This window comes from Crotalus tigris, unplaced genomic scaffold (genome assembly GCF_016545835.1).
Source record: "Crotalus tigris isolate CLP2741 ecotype Arizona unplaced genomic scaffold, ASM1654583v1 scf7180000024119.3904262, whole genome shotgun sequence".
In the NCBI taxonomy this organism is placed as follows: Eukaryota; Metazoa; Chordata; class Lepidosauria; order Squamata; family Viperidae; genus Crotalus; species Crotalus tigris.
Genome location: NW_024100396.1, coordinates 3543692 through 3560847, shown reverse-complemented (window position 1 = coordinate 3560847; position 17156 = coordinate 3543692). Strand labels below are relative to the sequence as shown.

Genomic DNA, 17156 nt, shown 5'->3' with positions numbered 1-17156 from the left:
CTGAACTGGGCTTTACTTAGTGGTTACTGTACAAAATTCTACGCTATAATTTCAGTTTAATTCTACATTGTGCCAGTACTCAGATAAGGAGATAGTTTCTGAATCTTCCTAGAGTAGATAAATCTCAGTGAAGTTTTGGCCTTATAGACAGAGGCAGTTATTCTTCATGTCTGCTTCAAGAGGTTGCAGTCTCAAGGTTGCCACATACATACACAATGAACACCTGGGATGACTTGTCAACCGTTCAAGGTAGGCCATGTCAAGAAATGTATTCCTCAAGAATGAGCAAGTATGCTTTATTAATATAGGACAGGGTTCTCAACCTTGGCAACTTGAACATGTTTGGACTTCAATTCCCAGAATCCCCCTTCCAACCAGGGAATTCTGGGGGTTAAAATCCATAGATGTTCAAGTTGCCAAGGTTGAGAAACACTGATATAGGCTACAGTAACCAAACCTTGAAAGCTTGACTGTGTTTTTCCTACCTTCTTCTTATATCCCAAGGAATTAAGTAGAACCATCTAAGTTTCTTTTTAATGTTTCCTTTTTTCACAAGCTTAAAACATATTTTTCTAACAATTGCTGCATACTTTCGCCAAGGTTATCTTGGCAACTCTCTATGCAACATCTACATTTTGAGTCAGAAAGATAAAATTGCTTTTTCATGTTGACTCTTTTTATTGTACAGCCTTTCAAATTATACAAAATAGCAAACATTGTGAGAAAACAAACCAATTATGAGTAGCACCCAATATATATCCAGTATAGTCAAATCTCTGCCTTTCAATTGATTTATTCCTCTCTTAATCTGCCATCCTGGTCTTCCCATCTTTCTACTTATTCATTGCTCAATTAGTTCAGGAGTTTTTCAAATTGCAATCTTTATATCCTGAATTCTCCCCACAGGCATGCAAAAGGATTGAAAATTGCCTATTTCTCTTGGATCACAGTAAAAACTAAACGGAGGACTAAGGTGTACCTTGGGCACATACCTATGGTCTAACAACAGAAGAATCACTGTTCAGTTTACTTATAAAGCAGATTTAAATTCTATTTGCCACACGCTGACTTGAATTCATTAAAAATGAGATTTGCATAATGATCTTCCGTATTTTCATTGCTACTTGTAGATTATTGCAGAAGTGACTGCTAATCACAGTAAGATAGAGTAATATACAAGCTGATTGTCTAATATTTGCTACTGTGTTATTCAGAACTCTGAATTCGGATGTAAAAATTGGAATTGTACACATACTATAGTTATTTGGAGAAAGAAGAAGGTACATAAAATATGTGTAAACATGTAGCCTCTTTCAGTCATAATAATATTCTCTAACATTGTTTTCCTTACATATTGATGAGAAAAAAAAAATCAATTTTAATCCCCCCCAAAAGTAATATAATTTTAAGAAGGTTACTAGCTATTAATAGCATTTGGGAAAGACGATTATTGTATCATGTTTTGTTCTATTTAAAGTGAGCAAAGGAACACTTGCCTGTTTTTAACATCATGTTCTTAAGGATAAGAGAGAACAGCACTTAAACCACAATTTTATTAAATTAATTTCTAGCAATGAACTAAGGAGAAATACAACTTATATACTTATACTCAAACAATTATTAGCAATAGTTTCACCAGGGAGAAATGACAAATAAGCACCCAGTCTTCAGCATTCTTCCACAAGAATAAGCTCCAATGAATATAGTGAGATTTATTTTTGAATACGATACATAGAATTGCAATGTTGTTTTTTCATTTGGAAATTCCATGTTTATGCATCTGACAATAAAACCACACTTTCCACCTTCTGCTATTTATTTTGCCTTTTTCACTTTTGTCAGGCAACAAGCCATGCTGAAGGCTCTCCTGATTGATGAATGACGCCTCATCAAATCAACACCCTGGGAAAACTTTATTACACTATGGCAAGGTTTGCCACATAATTCTTTGCATTTCCACTCAAAGCTACTTCCTTCTGCTTCCATGAGAGAATATTGTCAAGTAAGACTGAGTCAGTCTTCCCCAAACAGATGCCCTACATCTGCTTTGCTCTGCAACCTTGACCCTAATGAGATTTAGGATCAAGATCACGTGAAGTGTTAATACCACTTTACAATGCCTTGGTAAGGCCACACTTGGAATACTGCATCCAGTTTTGGTCACCACGATGTAAAAAAGATGTTGAGACACGAGAAAGAGTGCAGAGAAGAGCATTTTTCTGAACACTACAATTTCAGTAGGTAACAGATTGATTTGGCATACCCCCAAATAAATAGTGTGCCATAGAGTACACATATATCAAACACTTCAGGAAAGTTTCTTCCTGTTCTCCAGCTCATGAAGGAAACATTTCAAATTGCAACTGTATATTGCAGTTCCTGTTATATTTGGTTATGGAAACTGATGGTTCAATCAGTTATTTATTTGCTAAATTAAAGCACCATATAACATTATAGCATATTGTTTGTAAATTAAAAAGAAAAACAGAAAACAAGACGATACACTTAGCAACACTATGAAAGTTATGTATATTCATCTTGTAGGAAGTAAAATACAGTAGTCCTCACTTAACAATAATTGGGATTGGCCGTTCCTTCATTAACCATTCCAGCACAGTTGGAAGTGCATTATCACATGAACGTGGCAAGTTACAACAGCAATTGTGGCAATTCCAGCTGCTATCATTAAGTAAATCCCACATGGTCATTGGGCAGGATGTCACATCATCACTATTTGGAACTCCTGCTGGTTTTCCCAATGCTTTGCTTGTTCGAAGACAGCAATCAGGTGACCACAGGATGCTGCAACCATTGTAACTGCAAGCTGATTGCCATGTGCAATCATTTGACCATGGAGATCCTCCAGTGACCACAAGTACAAAGACCTGTGGTAAGTCTCCTTGTTCGATGCCATCATAACTTTGAACAGTTGCTGGACAAGTGGTCATTGAATGAGGAATACTTGTAATGTTCTCTGAATTTTTTCTTACCTCTACTAAGTAGATGTTACAATACAGAGCACATTGTCAGAAATTATTTCAAATCTATACAGGGAATTGAGATCCCAGTTGATGAGATTTCAGTCATTGGGTAATTTCTGAGCTTGAGTTTTTTCTTGCTGTGATAGTTCTTGTTTGCCTTACTATAATAACTGGAGGAATCTAGAACCTGGTGCAATTAAAAGCCACCAATCATGTACACAAATCCAGAAATGTCAATGATTGGTGGGGAGGGACATTTGGATTTTTGTACAGATCTGAAACTACATCTGATAATCCTGATGAGTCACAAAATACTCATCAGCCGTGAAATGTGAGGCCTTGTAGTTCCAACCTAAAGAGTACCAGACTGAGGCAATTATGCACTTCATATCCTTCATCTACAGTATTGTGACAATATCTATTTGATGAAATAGTACTATTGATGAGCTTCTTGTAGCACCATCAAATCATCAGGAAAGAGCCTTGATAGCATCATCAAATTAACTGATAAGATTGTCTTTACCAATGCTGTTCAATATTGGATAATAGAAATCATTCTTTCAACCGGTACTATAAAGGTAGAGTTTGCTTTTCAGATCTATGTTGAACAGATCTTCTCTCTTTTATGCATGTCTAAAAAAGGAAAACAATATATGAAGCAAACTGTCCAAACCTCATAAAACATAGATTTAAATAAATTTAGAAGCAAGTTATTAGCATTTATAACTTAATCCCTTAAGTTATATTAAACCTTTCATCTCTAAAGGTAAAATCGTATTGTTTAAAAAATATTTGCCCATTCCAAAACATAGATGCAAAAATGTTAGCCTTGAGTTCAAATATCTCAATTAGTGACTAATTTAGAAGCTTCCCATTCCCTAATTTCATTGAAAAAAATATATATTACAAGGGAAAAGAAGGAAGAAAGGTGAAAGAGGTTTTGACTTGTAGTGTAGGAGATGGCCAGCTTGAGCCTGAGGGAGGAGTCAAGCACGTCATCAGTCTGGAATCCCTTCGCACTCACAAGAAATCTAAGTCCAGCCCACCTTGAATTCCATTGATTCATATCAATTTCATATTCAGTTTGCTTTGATCATTTATAGTTCAGATTCCTGTAGAGATCTTAAGCTTTCAATAAATCTTTATATTCAGTTGAACTGCCTGAATTTCCTGAATTTCCCGGCCCGTGACAGTCAGGCTTCATTATCTGGAAGTTCTCTAAACTAGTAATCATCACTTCATGTAGGCTTACTGTACTTCACAAGTTAATAGTTCGAGTTCTGAAGAGATGTGTCATCTATGGCCTGATTATACCACATTATTCTTAAAGAGTAATCTGAAGACAAAAAAAAAAAGCCCTCCATGGGTTTCCTCTTTTTCTTTCATGTTGTTTTTTGTTTTATAAGCCTGTATACAATCCTGTCTATTTATCTGAAAGGTATCTCATAAAGGGGAGTTATCATAAAGGTGAATATGTTGGTCCAGGATTAGATGTCCCTATCCTCATTTCTGAAACAATATTGATATCTTATTGGGTCCAATCGTTGTAGACCATGTCTATTAAATTTAACAAAAAGTCTGCCGGCAATGTAAATAATAAATGAATAAAATAAAAATCTTAAACGTTCTTTTTTGAAATGTAAGTAGTTGGAAATCTACCTAATGTAAGTTAATTTTGTGCAGGAAAGGCTTTATTAACATAGAAGAAATCTATCATACCATTTTTTTTCTTGAAATAGTCATTTCTAGCATAAGTCTCAGCTTTCTTCAATTTAGAAATCCTATTACATTTCTACCTCAAATAAAATTTAGGAGTTTTTTTTTTAAAAAAAAAAACCCTGGAGAAACAAAGAGTTCCTCTAGAAATAATCTCAACTATTTTCAGGCCAGCAAGCAAAAAAAAATCTTATTTTTCTGTTCTGTTTTCCTGTGTTTTAATTAAGCAATTTCCTTCAACATTTATTAAGCCAAATCTTATATTGAATGGCACAAATTAAAACCAAAGATTGATGATATCAAAGTGCAGACATGTAACTGCTTCTTACAAGACCAAAGAGAGGCAGATTTTAGCTAAGATAAATTATCTCCTCAGCAGACAATGTTTGATTTATGCCAACGAACATGATAATGAAGCAAAGGCAAAAATTACACCTTACAGCCAGTTTGGTATATAGGTAATGCCTCAGGCTAAAAACTGGGAGACGGTGAGCTCTAGTTCTGCCTTAGGCAATGAGCGTCAACTGGGTAACTTTGGGCCAATCACTTTCTCTCAGGCCTAGCAAGAAAGAAATGGCAACCCCTTGCCGAAGAAAATTGATTAGGAACCCATAAAGCAGACATGTCAAACTCGTGATGTCACGTGATGTCGCACAACATATCGGGATGGTTTTGCCATTGCTGGCAATGGGGTGGGCACAGCTTCCACAGGACGTGTCCGGCCCACAGGCCGGCAGTTTGACACCCCTGCCATAAAGGCTTTCCATGTGTTTCTGTTTTTGTTTTAGTCCGTGACCAGAATAGCTTTGTTATTGGCAATTTTCACTAGGCAGAAACTGTTCCCCTAACTCAATATATTTTATGACCCAAAGTGTTATGTCCTGTGTAATTTTCAGTGTTATTGACACTGTTAATACATCAGGAACTTCAGCTGCACTTCACTGTTTATGCAGGCAGTCTGTTTCTTTGAAGGTATTTTTCACCTTCCGTGATTAGCTTGACCATTTCAGCTCCATATAAAACAGATCATTATCTGCAGTCATGTCTCTCTCTCCCCCCCCACCCCCACCCTTGCCTCGCACAGAAGCTTAACCTCTTGGTCAATGAACTTCCAACGTTCTGTATTTGTGTATGTCTTGCTTACAACCAATATGTCTTCACTAAACAACATAATCAGGCCCCACAATCATGGTAGAAATTTCCTTCAGAAATTAATCCTCTAAATCATGGAGTGAAGTGAGATAATAAACACGAGATAGTGAAAGTGCCAATATATCTGCATTTTCTTGTTATGCAGATAACTTGGGAAAAAAAAGCCAGCAAATAGAATCCTATGGTAGAAAGAAGTGGAAAACACTTACACAAGTAAGGATGATAAGTAACAAATAGAAGCTCCCAATAGAGCTCAGCAGGACAAGTTCTGTTGTGTATTTTTTGAGTTTCAGATTTTGCAATTCCTCTGGACAGCCTGCAAGGCAAAACAGTAATCTTTACATTAAAGTACTTTGAAAGTTCCAACTGCAAGAGAAAAAAAAGAGAGATTGACAAACAAGTGTACCATACCTATTACTCTGAGTATAATAGTACTTTGGTTGTATTCTCTGACTGGTGCCAATAAGATACATTTATAAGCTCCACTATTGAAGTGTGTAGCATGTTTAATCTTCAGAAAATGCCAGGTGCCATTAGAAATCTCTAAGGAGTCGTTAAATCCTCTTGAATGTGAATGTTCTTTATTATATTCCACACCCTTCAGTCCTTTGTTGTTTTCATCAATCTATAAAATAATGACAAATTAACATAGAGAGTTTTGATTGCAACTATGTGAAAATATTTATACGCCAGTGCTAAACCATTACAGCAGCCTTCCAACTCTGCTTCCCTTTCTAGGTGTTTGGACTGCAACACCCAGAATTCCAACAAGCATTCTAGAAGGCTCCGGACTGTAATTTAAATTTAAACATTAATTTAAACATCATATTACAGAGTTTAGTTATGGTACAGTTTGAAGATTTACCTTTAAAATCTTATCTATCTTAAACTTCAGCTGCATCGGTCACCTATATTAATTCTCATTTAATTAAAAAATTCTGGTTTGTACCTCTAGTACCAATACTACTTCTTCACATCCTCAGAAAGAGTACCAAGTTGACTTTTCCGTGCCACCAGCCTGAACATCTGAAGTACGAGGGCCAGATTAAAGAAAGTAATGGGTAGATTCCACTGCTTTTGCTGTCTTCCTCCTTCTGAATGTTATTAGCCTGTGGGAAAACACCTACCAATCATAGCCATGCTGCAGAAATGGGATAGGTCTGACTGCAACTTTATGCTCTTTCCTATACCTCTCTTCCTATATCCTATTCTGTCATAACCCAAGTAGAATAAGGTTTAAAAAAACAACATATAGAAGTCACAAAGGGAGCTGAGAATACAACCACATATCTCCTATACTTTGGTTCCATTAATCAAGGATGGATCTATATCAGCGGTCTCCAACCTTTCTGGCACCAGGGACCGGTTTGGTGGAAGTCAATTTTTCCATGGATCAGGGCTGGGGAATGGTGGTTTTGGTTTCGCTTGCTCGCTCGCCACTCTCTTCCAGCTGTGGGCCCAGTTCCTAATAGGCCACAGACAGGTGCCATAGGGTGGAGACCCCTGATCTATATAACACAGCTTTCCTCTCATCTAAATTTCAATATATCAGTCAACCAATCTACAGCCCATAGCCAGAGGTGCTTTATTTCAGGTTTTCTTGATCTGATGTGGGGTTCTTCTTTATGAATGGCCTTTGTCCCTTAGCCAGTGAACGTGGTGATGGTATGCCAGGGCTCATGGCCATTTTGGTTTGTGCTGCTAAAACGTCATGATACAAGGACAGGAGCAGCACAGCAAGATTTGTAGAGGAAGCCATCATAGGAAGATTGTTTTAGACAGGCAGGTTTCTTTAAAGAAATCCTGGTGTGTCACTTCCCCTAGCACTTATTGCTTTAGTGATAGCAAGGGGTCTCTATACTGCAGCCTGAGAATCAGATTCTTATATAATTCTTCATGGTGTGACAGGCACAGAGATTTTGATCTCCCAGGTTTATCTGCTATATTGTTTTAAAAAGGCCCTTTATAAAGCAAAATACAGCATTCAACAGATTGCTACAGCAGTTCTTAGAATTCAGGGGTTCTGTCAATTGCTAAATCTGCCACCTTAAGTTCACACAGGGTAGAATGACTGGTGAAAGCTTTTCCTGCAGTGAGGAAAATTCACCAATTGCTGCACATTCACTTGCCATTATTGAACTTTCAGAAGGGTATCACGCACTGATTAGAGACCAGCTCCACAGACAGAGCAACTTATATTTCCATATTGTGCTTGTTCCATATCAAGCAGTTGGAAAATAGGATGTCAAAAGCAAAAAATATTGCCAAAACAATTTTTACCATGGATCAATGCACGAGGGGAAAGGTTCAAAGTGTTGCAAAAGCAAGCCATAGTTTTGCTGTAATTTCAACTGCCTCAGAGCTGAGCTGGAAATAAAAGATTCAACTTCCAACTCTGCCGACATTGTAGAATCAGACAGACCCCAGAGTTGCTTTCAAGTCACCACAGAATCCTGGGGTGGAACTGTTTATATCTGCTAATGTAGCTTTAAATTGATGTTATTGCTGATTGTGAGAATGAGCTGTGAGCAAGAATGAAATGCTTTGTGCCTGTGGTGCCGTTTCATCTAAGTCTGGCTCCAATTTGATCAATATTTATTACATTTTATACTAACCATTTGGATAGTCCTGGTGGCAGAGTGGGGTGGCTCAGATGAAGCGGGAGCAAAAAAAGCCATGTTAGAACTAGACAAGTAAACTTTAAGATAGGAAGCCTATTACAATGATTAAATAATCTGCTTTGGTAATCTGCTAAATCCACTGTATACAGGGAAACAAGTTATACAGATAATATATGCAAACTGGTACTTCTGTACTATCGTAAAAAAATGATCGACCAAAAAAAAGTGACATAAGGCAAGTGTCTTTTACCGCAAAAATTCTTTGAAAATATAAACGCAATACACTTATTTTTCCTTTTAGGATAAATTCTTTCAGAGCTATTTAATAACATTTGCCTGTGGGGACATCTAGTGGTCATGTCTTGGTTTGATAGGATGATTCATTTTTGCCTATATTTTTTTACAAGGAAAAGCTTTTTTTGTTTTTTTATATACTGAAATTGTTCATTAGAAACTGTATTATATCCACTCTTTCTGTATTATAACTTTTAGGTGCTATTTTTTCTTCTTCTCTGAGGTATGTTGTATGTGTGTGTGTATATGTGTGTTTATATAAAAGAATAGTATACTAAAAATTCACAGAGTATAAAATGGCTTTTTAAAAGAAAAAGGGTTTTTTGTATTTTTGTTACACTTTAGGATTTATGAAGAGTCTTACAAAATGGTTTAAATTCTTCTCTGATAAATTTCTGTGAGGTCCCTAGGAAGAAAAAGATAAGATAAGATAAGATAAGATAAGATAAGATAACATAAGATTTATTGTCATTTTTTTTACTGTGGGCACAACGGCACACATCAAAAATGCAATTTAGTTGCCCACTCTCAAAGTGAAACACATACATGACACACACCTAAAACATATTATGTACAACATATGTATAGATCCATGCCCCTACATATACATAGCAAATAAATATTAAATACTGTCCATCTTGAATATATAATGGAAAGAGGAAGCTTGAGAGGTCACAAGGTTAATGCTGTATGGAATGAAACTATGGCTGAATTTGGATATTCTGCTACGGACCATGAAGCCTCCTCCCAGAAGGTAACAAGGAAAACAGGTTATGAAGAGGATGTGTAGTGTCCCAGATAATCTTACCGACCCTGCTCAAGCAACGCTTCTGTGCTATGTCCTGGATGGGAGGGAGGGAACAGCCAATGATCTTTTTGGCCATCCTCACCACTCTCTGCACCGCCTTCCTGTCTGAAGCAGTGATGCTTCCAAACCAGACTGTGATGCTGTATGACAGGATGCTCTCGATCGTCCCCCTGTAGAAAGTGATCAGGACAGGGGAAGGAAGATGTGCTTTTCTCATGCAACTCAGAAAATGCAGGTGCTGCTGTGCCCGCTTCACCAGTTTCTCACTGTTGAGTGACCAAGCCAGCCTACTCGTTAGCTGCAACACCCAGGAATTTGATGCTGGTAACCATCTCCACAGGTGAATCATTAATGCACAGAGAAGTGTGGCTGTGCCTTCCTTTTCTGAAATCGACAATAATCTCTTTGGTTTTTCCGGTATTTAAAACTAGGCTGTTTTCCTTACACCAGTTCACCAACCCCTCAACCTCTTTGCGGTAAGCTTCCACCTTGTCATCCTGAATAAAGCCCACTACTGTTGTATCATCTGCGAACTTCACAATATGGTTGGTAGCAAACCTAGCACAACAGTCATGGGTCAAAAAGAACCTAAACAATTTGTATATAAAGTGTATTAATATTTAATAATTATAATCAAGAAACATGAGAATTAGTTTTAACAAATTGCAAAATTTTACAATACTATAGCTAAAGTATCGACAGCCAAACATTCTGCCATGAAAAATTACCGCTATTAAATGTATATTTATTATCAGTCCTAATATTGTTCAATATCCAGTTCAATAAAGTGCACAGAACTATCACTCGTCTATCACATCAATCAATTTTTCAGAAGCCAGCTAGACAGAATGCAAATAAACTATTTCTCCTGCTAATCCAGAGTGTCTCATTTCAATATTCTCTCCTACACTCAGGAGGATCTTCAGCCAACACAACATACGTACATACTTTAAACCCAAGAATACACTAAGGCAGAAGTTTGTCCACTCCAAGGATAAAATATCCAGACATAAACTAAGCAATATGGTACATGCAGCACAATGCAGTGAGACATGTGCAGATCTGTACATTGGGGAAACAAAACAATCATTTTATAAATGCATCACACAACATAGGAGAACAAACCCATCAGGACAAGATTCAGCAGTCCACCTGCATTTAAAAGACAAAAGCCACTCATTCAAAGACAGCAAAGTCCACATGTTGGACAGAGAGGACCCTTGGTTTGAAAGAGGGGGCAGAGGCCATCTATGTCGAAACTGAACAGCCCTCTCTCAATAGAGGGGGAGGGATACGACATCATCTATCGCCAGATTACAACACAGTCCTTTCAGCGTTCCAAGAAGGCTCCACACCCATTTGCACTGTTCAGGTGACCCTGAAGGCACAGATAGGCCTCCAGGTGGCCTCAATGACTCTCTAAAAGAATACAAATGATCAGCTGTCTGCAAGGAATGTAAATCTTTCCATTCCCCACCATCCAATCAGAGCTGAAGAAGCTTTTTGGATGAGAAACGAAACATTTTCAAAGAAAAACATGAAAGTCCAGTCGCCTCTTGAAAAAGCATCTTTGGGACAACCATGACCTGGATGACTAAGAATCTCCATAGTCGTACACTCCATGCTGCTGTTTACAGAGGTGGGAAAACAGCTATTTCACTGACATGGGTGTGAGTTCCATTCCATAGCTGAGATAATATACATGACCTTTTACACCTTTGCAGGATTGGGTGGGAGGGATGGAGAGGAGCAGGAGAAAGAGAGGGAGAACTTTCCAGATTATCAAATGTAAGCAAGTTTTTAGAATATACATCTCCCAATATTATCTGTTTTGGAGAGTTTAACTAATTTATTCTGACTCTCTACTGGTTATCCTGAATCACAGGAAAGTTCACATGTTTCTTTGAATTGCAGATCTGCTGATGTTTTTCCATTAGTAGGAACTCTTGTCTTACTCATCTCCCAGTCATTACTTTCTCTTCCCTTTCTCCCCTCCATCCCTCCCACACAATCCCTGCAAAGGATTCAGTATTTGGTTCCTGGAATTTGTCTCTTTCTATATATTTAGAACTTAACTCACCCTGCCATTGATCCAATCCCCACAACAACATGGAACCAATGTACAGCTATTGGAAAAGCACTCGGGCTAAACTGCTGCCATATTAGCATTCCACCAAGGAGCTAACGTAATTGGAAAGCTTTTAGAAGATTGTGCTGCTTTTGTTTATATTTTTCACAACTGAGCTTCTCTCACATAACTTCCGTTTCTGCACTGTAGCATTTCTTTGCAGACCATCAGATAAATGCATACAAATAAATGGACTCAGATTTAAGCAGACTGAGTGGTGGAAACTGACTAGGTGAGTTCGTGTTTGTTTATCCGATGGGATTTGTGTACCACCTAACACCAAACCCACTTTAGGCAGGTTTTCGAATTTACACATGAACCACAATGCAAATTAAATATAGTAAATCCACATCTAATTATTGTGGAGCAAACAGGAGGTTGCAAATAAGTGTTGCCTTGAATTATACAAAATAAAGGTGGGCTGTACAGTACATCTAATAAATAACAAGTATAATAAGCTGAAATATATCAAGTATGATGCTGCTAATTCTTATTAATCACTAAGACATTCTGGAAGAGCCATATTTTCAACTGTTTCTGGAAAGTCATGAGCTGTTCTTGCCTCCCGGGGAGCAATTCCAAAACAAGGACTGCTGCAGAAAGTGACCCTCAGTGGCCACTTCTCCCTTTTAATCTAGTAGGTGAGGATTCTCACCAAGTTTCCCAACTGGTTAGTAGGACTACTTAGGAAAGGTAGTCTCAAAGAAATGCAGGCACTGAGCCATATAGGGAGCAGCGTTGTGTTTCAGCAGTATTTCAATGTCTCTAGGAAGGATGATTTTGAGTCAGGTTCAAACAATTTGTGAGTGACTGTGGGCACATGCACCGTCACCCCAGCCCTGCCTCCCCCCACAGCCCACTTCTCACCAGCAGCCCCCCCAGAGGAGAGTCGCCCTTGAGCATGGCCCGCACTGAGCAGCGCAGCCAAGGAAATGGCAGGTGGACAGCAGGGACAAGACTCTGTCCTTGCGCTCTGTCACATGCAGTTGATGCTGTGGGGCGCGGGTGGAGGGCGTGGCTGCCATGGCGCTGCTGGGTGATCTGTGGCAGGCCATAGAGGTGATGAGTGGCCCTGCAGGTGGGCAGGGCAGGGGCGGGACAGGGTGGATGGGGGCAGGGCAAGGGCGGGGTGGGGCTGGGGCCAGTTTTTGGGCACTCAGTCTCTAAAAGGTTCGCCATCACTGTCTTAGACCAATTTCCATAATTACCAAGCTAGCCTGAATACCAGACTGGCGAAGGCTCATGGTTGTAACACTAAAGACCAGGACACAGAGAGAAAATAGATTTCTAGATACTGGTCTCCACTCTGTCACACTCAACAGATGAACACCTACTATAATTTGCTATAATTTGGGAAATGGAATGACAAGTTTAAAACACCATGAATCAATTGATGCCAGATTGAATATATGATGAATTTAATGCAATGGTTCTGCAAAATGAGCAGCTGAATCCAACTTTTTCACATGGAAAAATTGTCACGTTTTATGCTTTGGGAGTATTTTGTTTGCTAAGGGAGATTTCAACAACCACAACAAATTCAATTTGTTTTGACTGCAAAGAATTTTCCTAACAGGTTTTTTTAAAAAAACACTGGTGTTTTTAAACATAACAGGTGAATAATAATTATAAACAATGAATATCTGGGGAATACTTAAAAGATAATTGCATTTATTACAGCATAAAAAATAACAGATACAATCTGGCTTCATCAGATACTGTAACATGCATTGTTTTAGTTGTTAACTGATAACATGGTTACCCTTTTGAAAATTAGCCTGGATCACTGTTAAGGTAAGTTCATGTGTATTTAACACAACATCTATTCTAAATCTTTCATAGGTATAACTATAGGTACATATATAGTATACATCTTATTATTTCTGAAAGAAAAATTGCAGCATTTTCATTCGTTTGGATTTTGTATCCTTTATCATTTATTTAGAATGATGAATTCCAACTATTTTTTTTTTAAAGTCAGCTTTAGGATGAGCCTTTAACATATGATTTCTAGTTAATGGGTTATTGTTATTTTAGATAGGAAAGGAACTTTTTAACAATGTATCAAACAATAAGCTGGAAAATCTTGTTTTTGTTACAGTGTGATCATTAATTTGACACGAAGAGCAAGTACACCCTGCAGAGTCACATTATTCTGGTAATTCTTAAGCAGCAAAGTCAAAGGTTAATTGTTTGTATTTACTACATGGTTCAGAATTATCCTGTACTTGTGACTTAACCTGAGAGCCGTTTGAACTTTACAGTGCAAAATGTCATACGATTTGTTGCAATTATTATTTAATAGTCCCCCTAGAGGGCTTAAATACACTGCTTATTGATTAGACTCTTAATAGTTTTTTTAAGTGATTAATTCTATACTATTTGCTTCTTTGCTTGACTGCATTCTGTCATTTTTGCAGCTCAATGCTGCCTGCTCTTGAAATAATTTCACTGATTTTTTTAAAAAAATGCAAAAGAGAGAGAGACAGAGAGACAGAGAGAGACCGAGAAAGAGAAGCAACATGGAGTATTATTCCAGCTGTTATGAACTGATATACAGAAAAAAAAGAGGCAAACACATTCCTTGCCCTGAATGTCAGGATCTCATGACATAATTTTATTTTCATCCCCAAAAGCTCTAGTCATCAACCTGGAGACCCCCGGGTGTGGGGAATTACGGCCTGCAAACTGTATTAGTAGAATACAGGTAGTCCTCAACTTATGACCACAACCGAGCCCAAAATTTCTCTTCCTAAGTGAGACATTTGTTAAGTGAATTTTGTCCCACTTTACAACCTATCTTGCCACAACTGTTAAGTTAGTAACATGGTTGTTAAGTGAATCTGACTTCCCCATGGGCTTTGCTTGTCAGAAGCTAACAAAAAGGGAACCACGTGACTCTGGGACACTGCAACCGTCATAAATATGAGTCAGTTGCCAAGCATCTCAATTTTGATCCCGTGACCGTGGAGATGCTGCAACAACAGTCATAAGTCACATTTTGCAATGTAACTTTGCTCACTAAACGAACTGTTATAAGTAGAGGGCTATCTGTATTAGAAGTTGTTCTTCCTATTATGCATGCATGCCCACTCATCAGAGTATTATTTAACCATTTTCAGATAAACACTCACGCAACTAATAATGCAATACATGAACTGAAGCAATTGCAGCAATCCATATGATTATGGCAACATATGTTTCAGTATGGCATCATATATCCATTTTGGCACAAAACAGAATCTGGACAGGTGTGGGAAATGACAAGTAGGTGACTTGCAGAATTTTTACCTTATACCAGGAGACTGTTCCGGTTGTGAGCTGTAGATCCTGGGAAACCTTACAAGGGAGAAAAGCATCTTCATGACATGTTGCCTCAACTTCTTGTCGGACATCAGCTACTGCATGAAGCCCACACCAGACTGAAAAATAAAACATACCAGAAAAAAAGACACTACAAATGAACATCTTTAGAATGATTTTCCAAATGAAAGATATTTTTTTTAAAGAAAGATCCTGAAGGAGTATGAAGAGGCAGAGAGCAATAAAACATTGAAAAGAAAACTATTTACTTTGAGTTAGGAAGACAAGCTGATAGCAACGCATTGATGCCATGAATGCTCAACAGAAGGGGAGATCTTGGTTCTTTTCAGGAGAAGGAAATGAGAACTGAAAGAGATGCTATCTAGCAGCCTGTAAAGGAGACAAATTATTGGGGATTTCCCCTCCTCCCCCAACCCCAAATTAGGGAAGTTTTAAAGGCCACAGGCTGCAGGCAGAAAGTCCCACAGGGTAGCCTTCGTCTTCTTTTTAATAATTAAAAAAACTCTATAATCAGCAGTATTATAATATCATAAGGCCCATAAGTCTATTTTGGAAAATTATTCCACATTTTCCCCAAATAACCCCTTGAAAAGTCCATTAACTCAGGAACTCACCCAACCCTTCACTTGGAACGTTTTACAATATTTTTATGTGAGGTTATTCTAGAGAAGGGGTTTTTTTTTCCACCTCTCATGTTTCTTTCCCCACAGTTCCATGCAATATTACTTTCATGGTTGAAATATTATTAGGCAGCCAAAAAAAAAATAATACAAGAGTATCTCATTCTATTATGGTAATTCCCTTTTCCCCTGAATTTGCAGAGTTGTAGATTCAAAAGGGAGAAAATACAGGAGGGGTATGGTGGACTCTTATATAGCTCCTATCAGCAACTATTGAAAATAGCTGTATTTTTTTTTCTCTAGAAACATGCAGCTGCCCTCCAAATATTTAAATTTAGCAATAAACATTGTAAGGAAAAGATCTCCATTCAAAAGTAGGAAACAGAGCCCATGCAAAATGAACATCCACATATTCTGTGGAATGAAATGTATCCATTCATTTGTAAGCTTATGTCAGACACAAGCAACGAGATCCATATGTAAAAGGTTCAAGTTGACTTCTTTATTGCTTCCTAGTTTTAATACAAGAATCTCCCAGACTACTCACCCTTCCTTGGGAACAAACAGTTAATGTTCGTGGAACTTAGGGGATGTCAGTCCTAGGTCTCTTGCAACTGTGTAATGACTCAACGCTAATTCCCTGCTTGATCACTCCTCCTTGTCCAGCTGATAGTTTTCCAAATTTAAAACAAACTTTTTTACATATTCAATCTTTCTGTTCCAAAAGACATTGTAAAGTTGATGATACTCTATCAATTGCCATGCTATTCAATTTTAATGTTGTTCTTTATTTTCGTTCCCCTCTTTCCCTTTTGTGTAGAGCAGGGCTTTTCAATCAGCGGTACAGGTACCACCTGTGGTACATTGGCACCTGGCAGGTGATATGCGACCATCCTAGAAAAGTGGTAGCAGGGGAGGGGAATGAGAGCACTGCCGGGCGGGCAGGCAGGTGTCTTGCTCGGCTGTGCCTTGAGGGCACTTTTTTCAGTGCCACTGTAACTTCGAACAGTCACTAAGCAAACTGTTGTAAGTTGAGGACTATCTGTACTTTATCACTTTTTTCCTTTTTTTTTTTGGTCATCAAGTTTTTGACACTTTGCTAGGCGACTGGTGGTACTCGGATGTTGCCATATCCTAAAAGTGGTACAATGTGTGAAAAGGTTGAAAAGCCCTGGTGTAGAGCAATGGTTCTCAACCTGTGGTCCACAGACCCCTGGGGGGGGGGTTGCGATGTTGTCACATGGGGGTCTATGAAGAAATGTTGTGATTTCAATCTTGAGTGACGTCTTGGGCCATGATCTTGGGCCACAAAAGGTATTTAAAGGGGGTCCATGGTGAAGAAAAGATTAAGAACCACTATTGTAGAAGACATGGGAGGGTTTTGTTTTGTTTTGCTACTTCAGGACATGCAGCAACTGAGGATAGAGCAGTGATTTTTGCTCCTTGTCCCCAGGATTTCAAGTCAGCAGAAGAAATGGCAATCAGGAGTCAGGGCTCCCTTTCAGAATACCG

At 38.2% G+C, this 17156-nt stretch overlaps 1 protein-coding gene across 1 annotated transcript; it reads right to left on the bottom strand.

Moving 5' to 3' along the window:
• Nucleotides 1-1535: 1535 nt before the first annotated feature.
• CD83 (CD83 molecule) lies at nt 1536-15390 on the bottom strand. The gene is made up of 5 exons (XM_039322724.1): nt 15273-15390; nt 14992-15122; nt 6261-6474; nt 6059-6165; nt 1536-3614 (listed from the first exon to the last, which is right to left on the bottom strand). The coding sequence occupies exons 1-5, from the start codon at nt 15313-15315 to the stop codon at nt 3552-3554; spliced, it is 558 nt and encodes a 185-aa protein (XP_039178658.1). The 5' UTR covers nt 15316-15390; the 3' UTR covers nt 1536-3551.
• Nucleotides 15391-17156: the final 1766 nt, after the last annotated feature.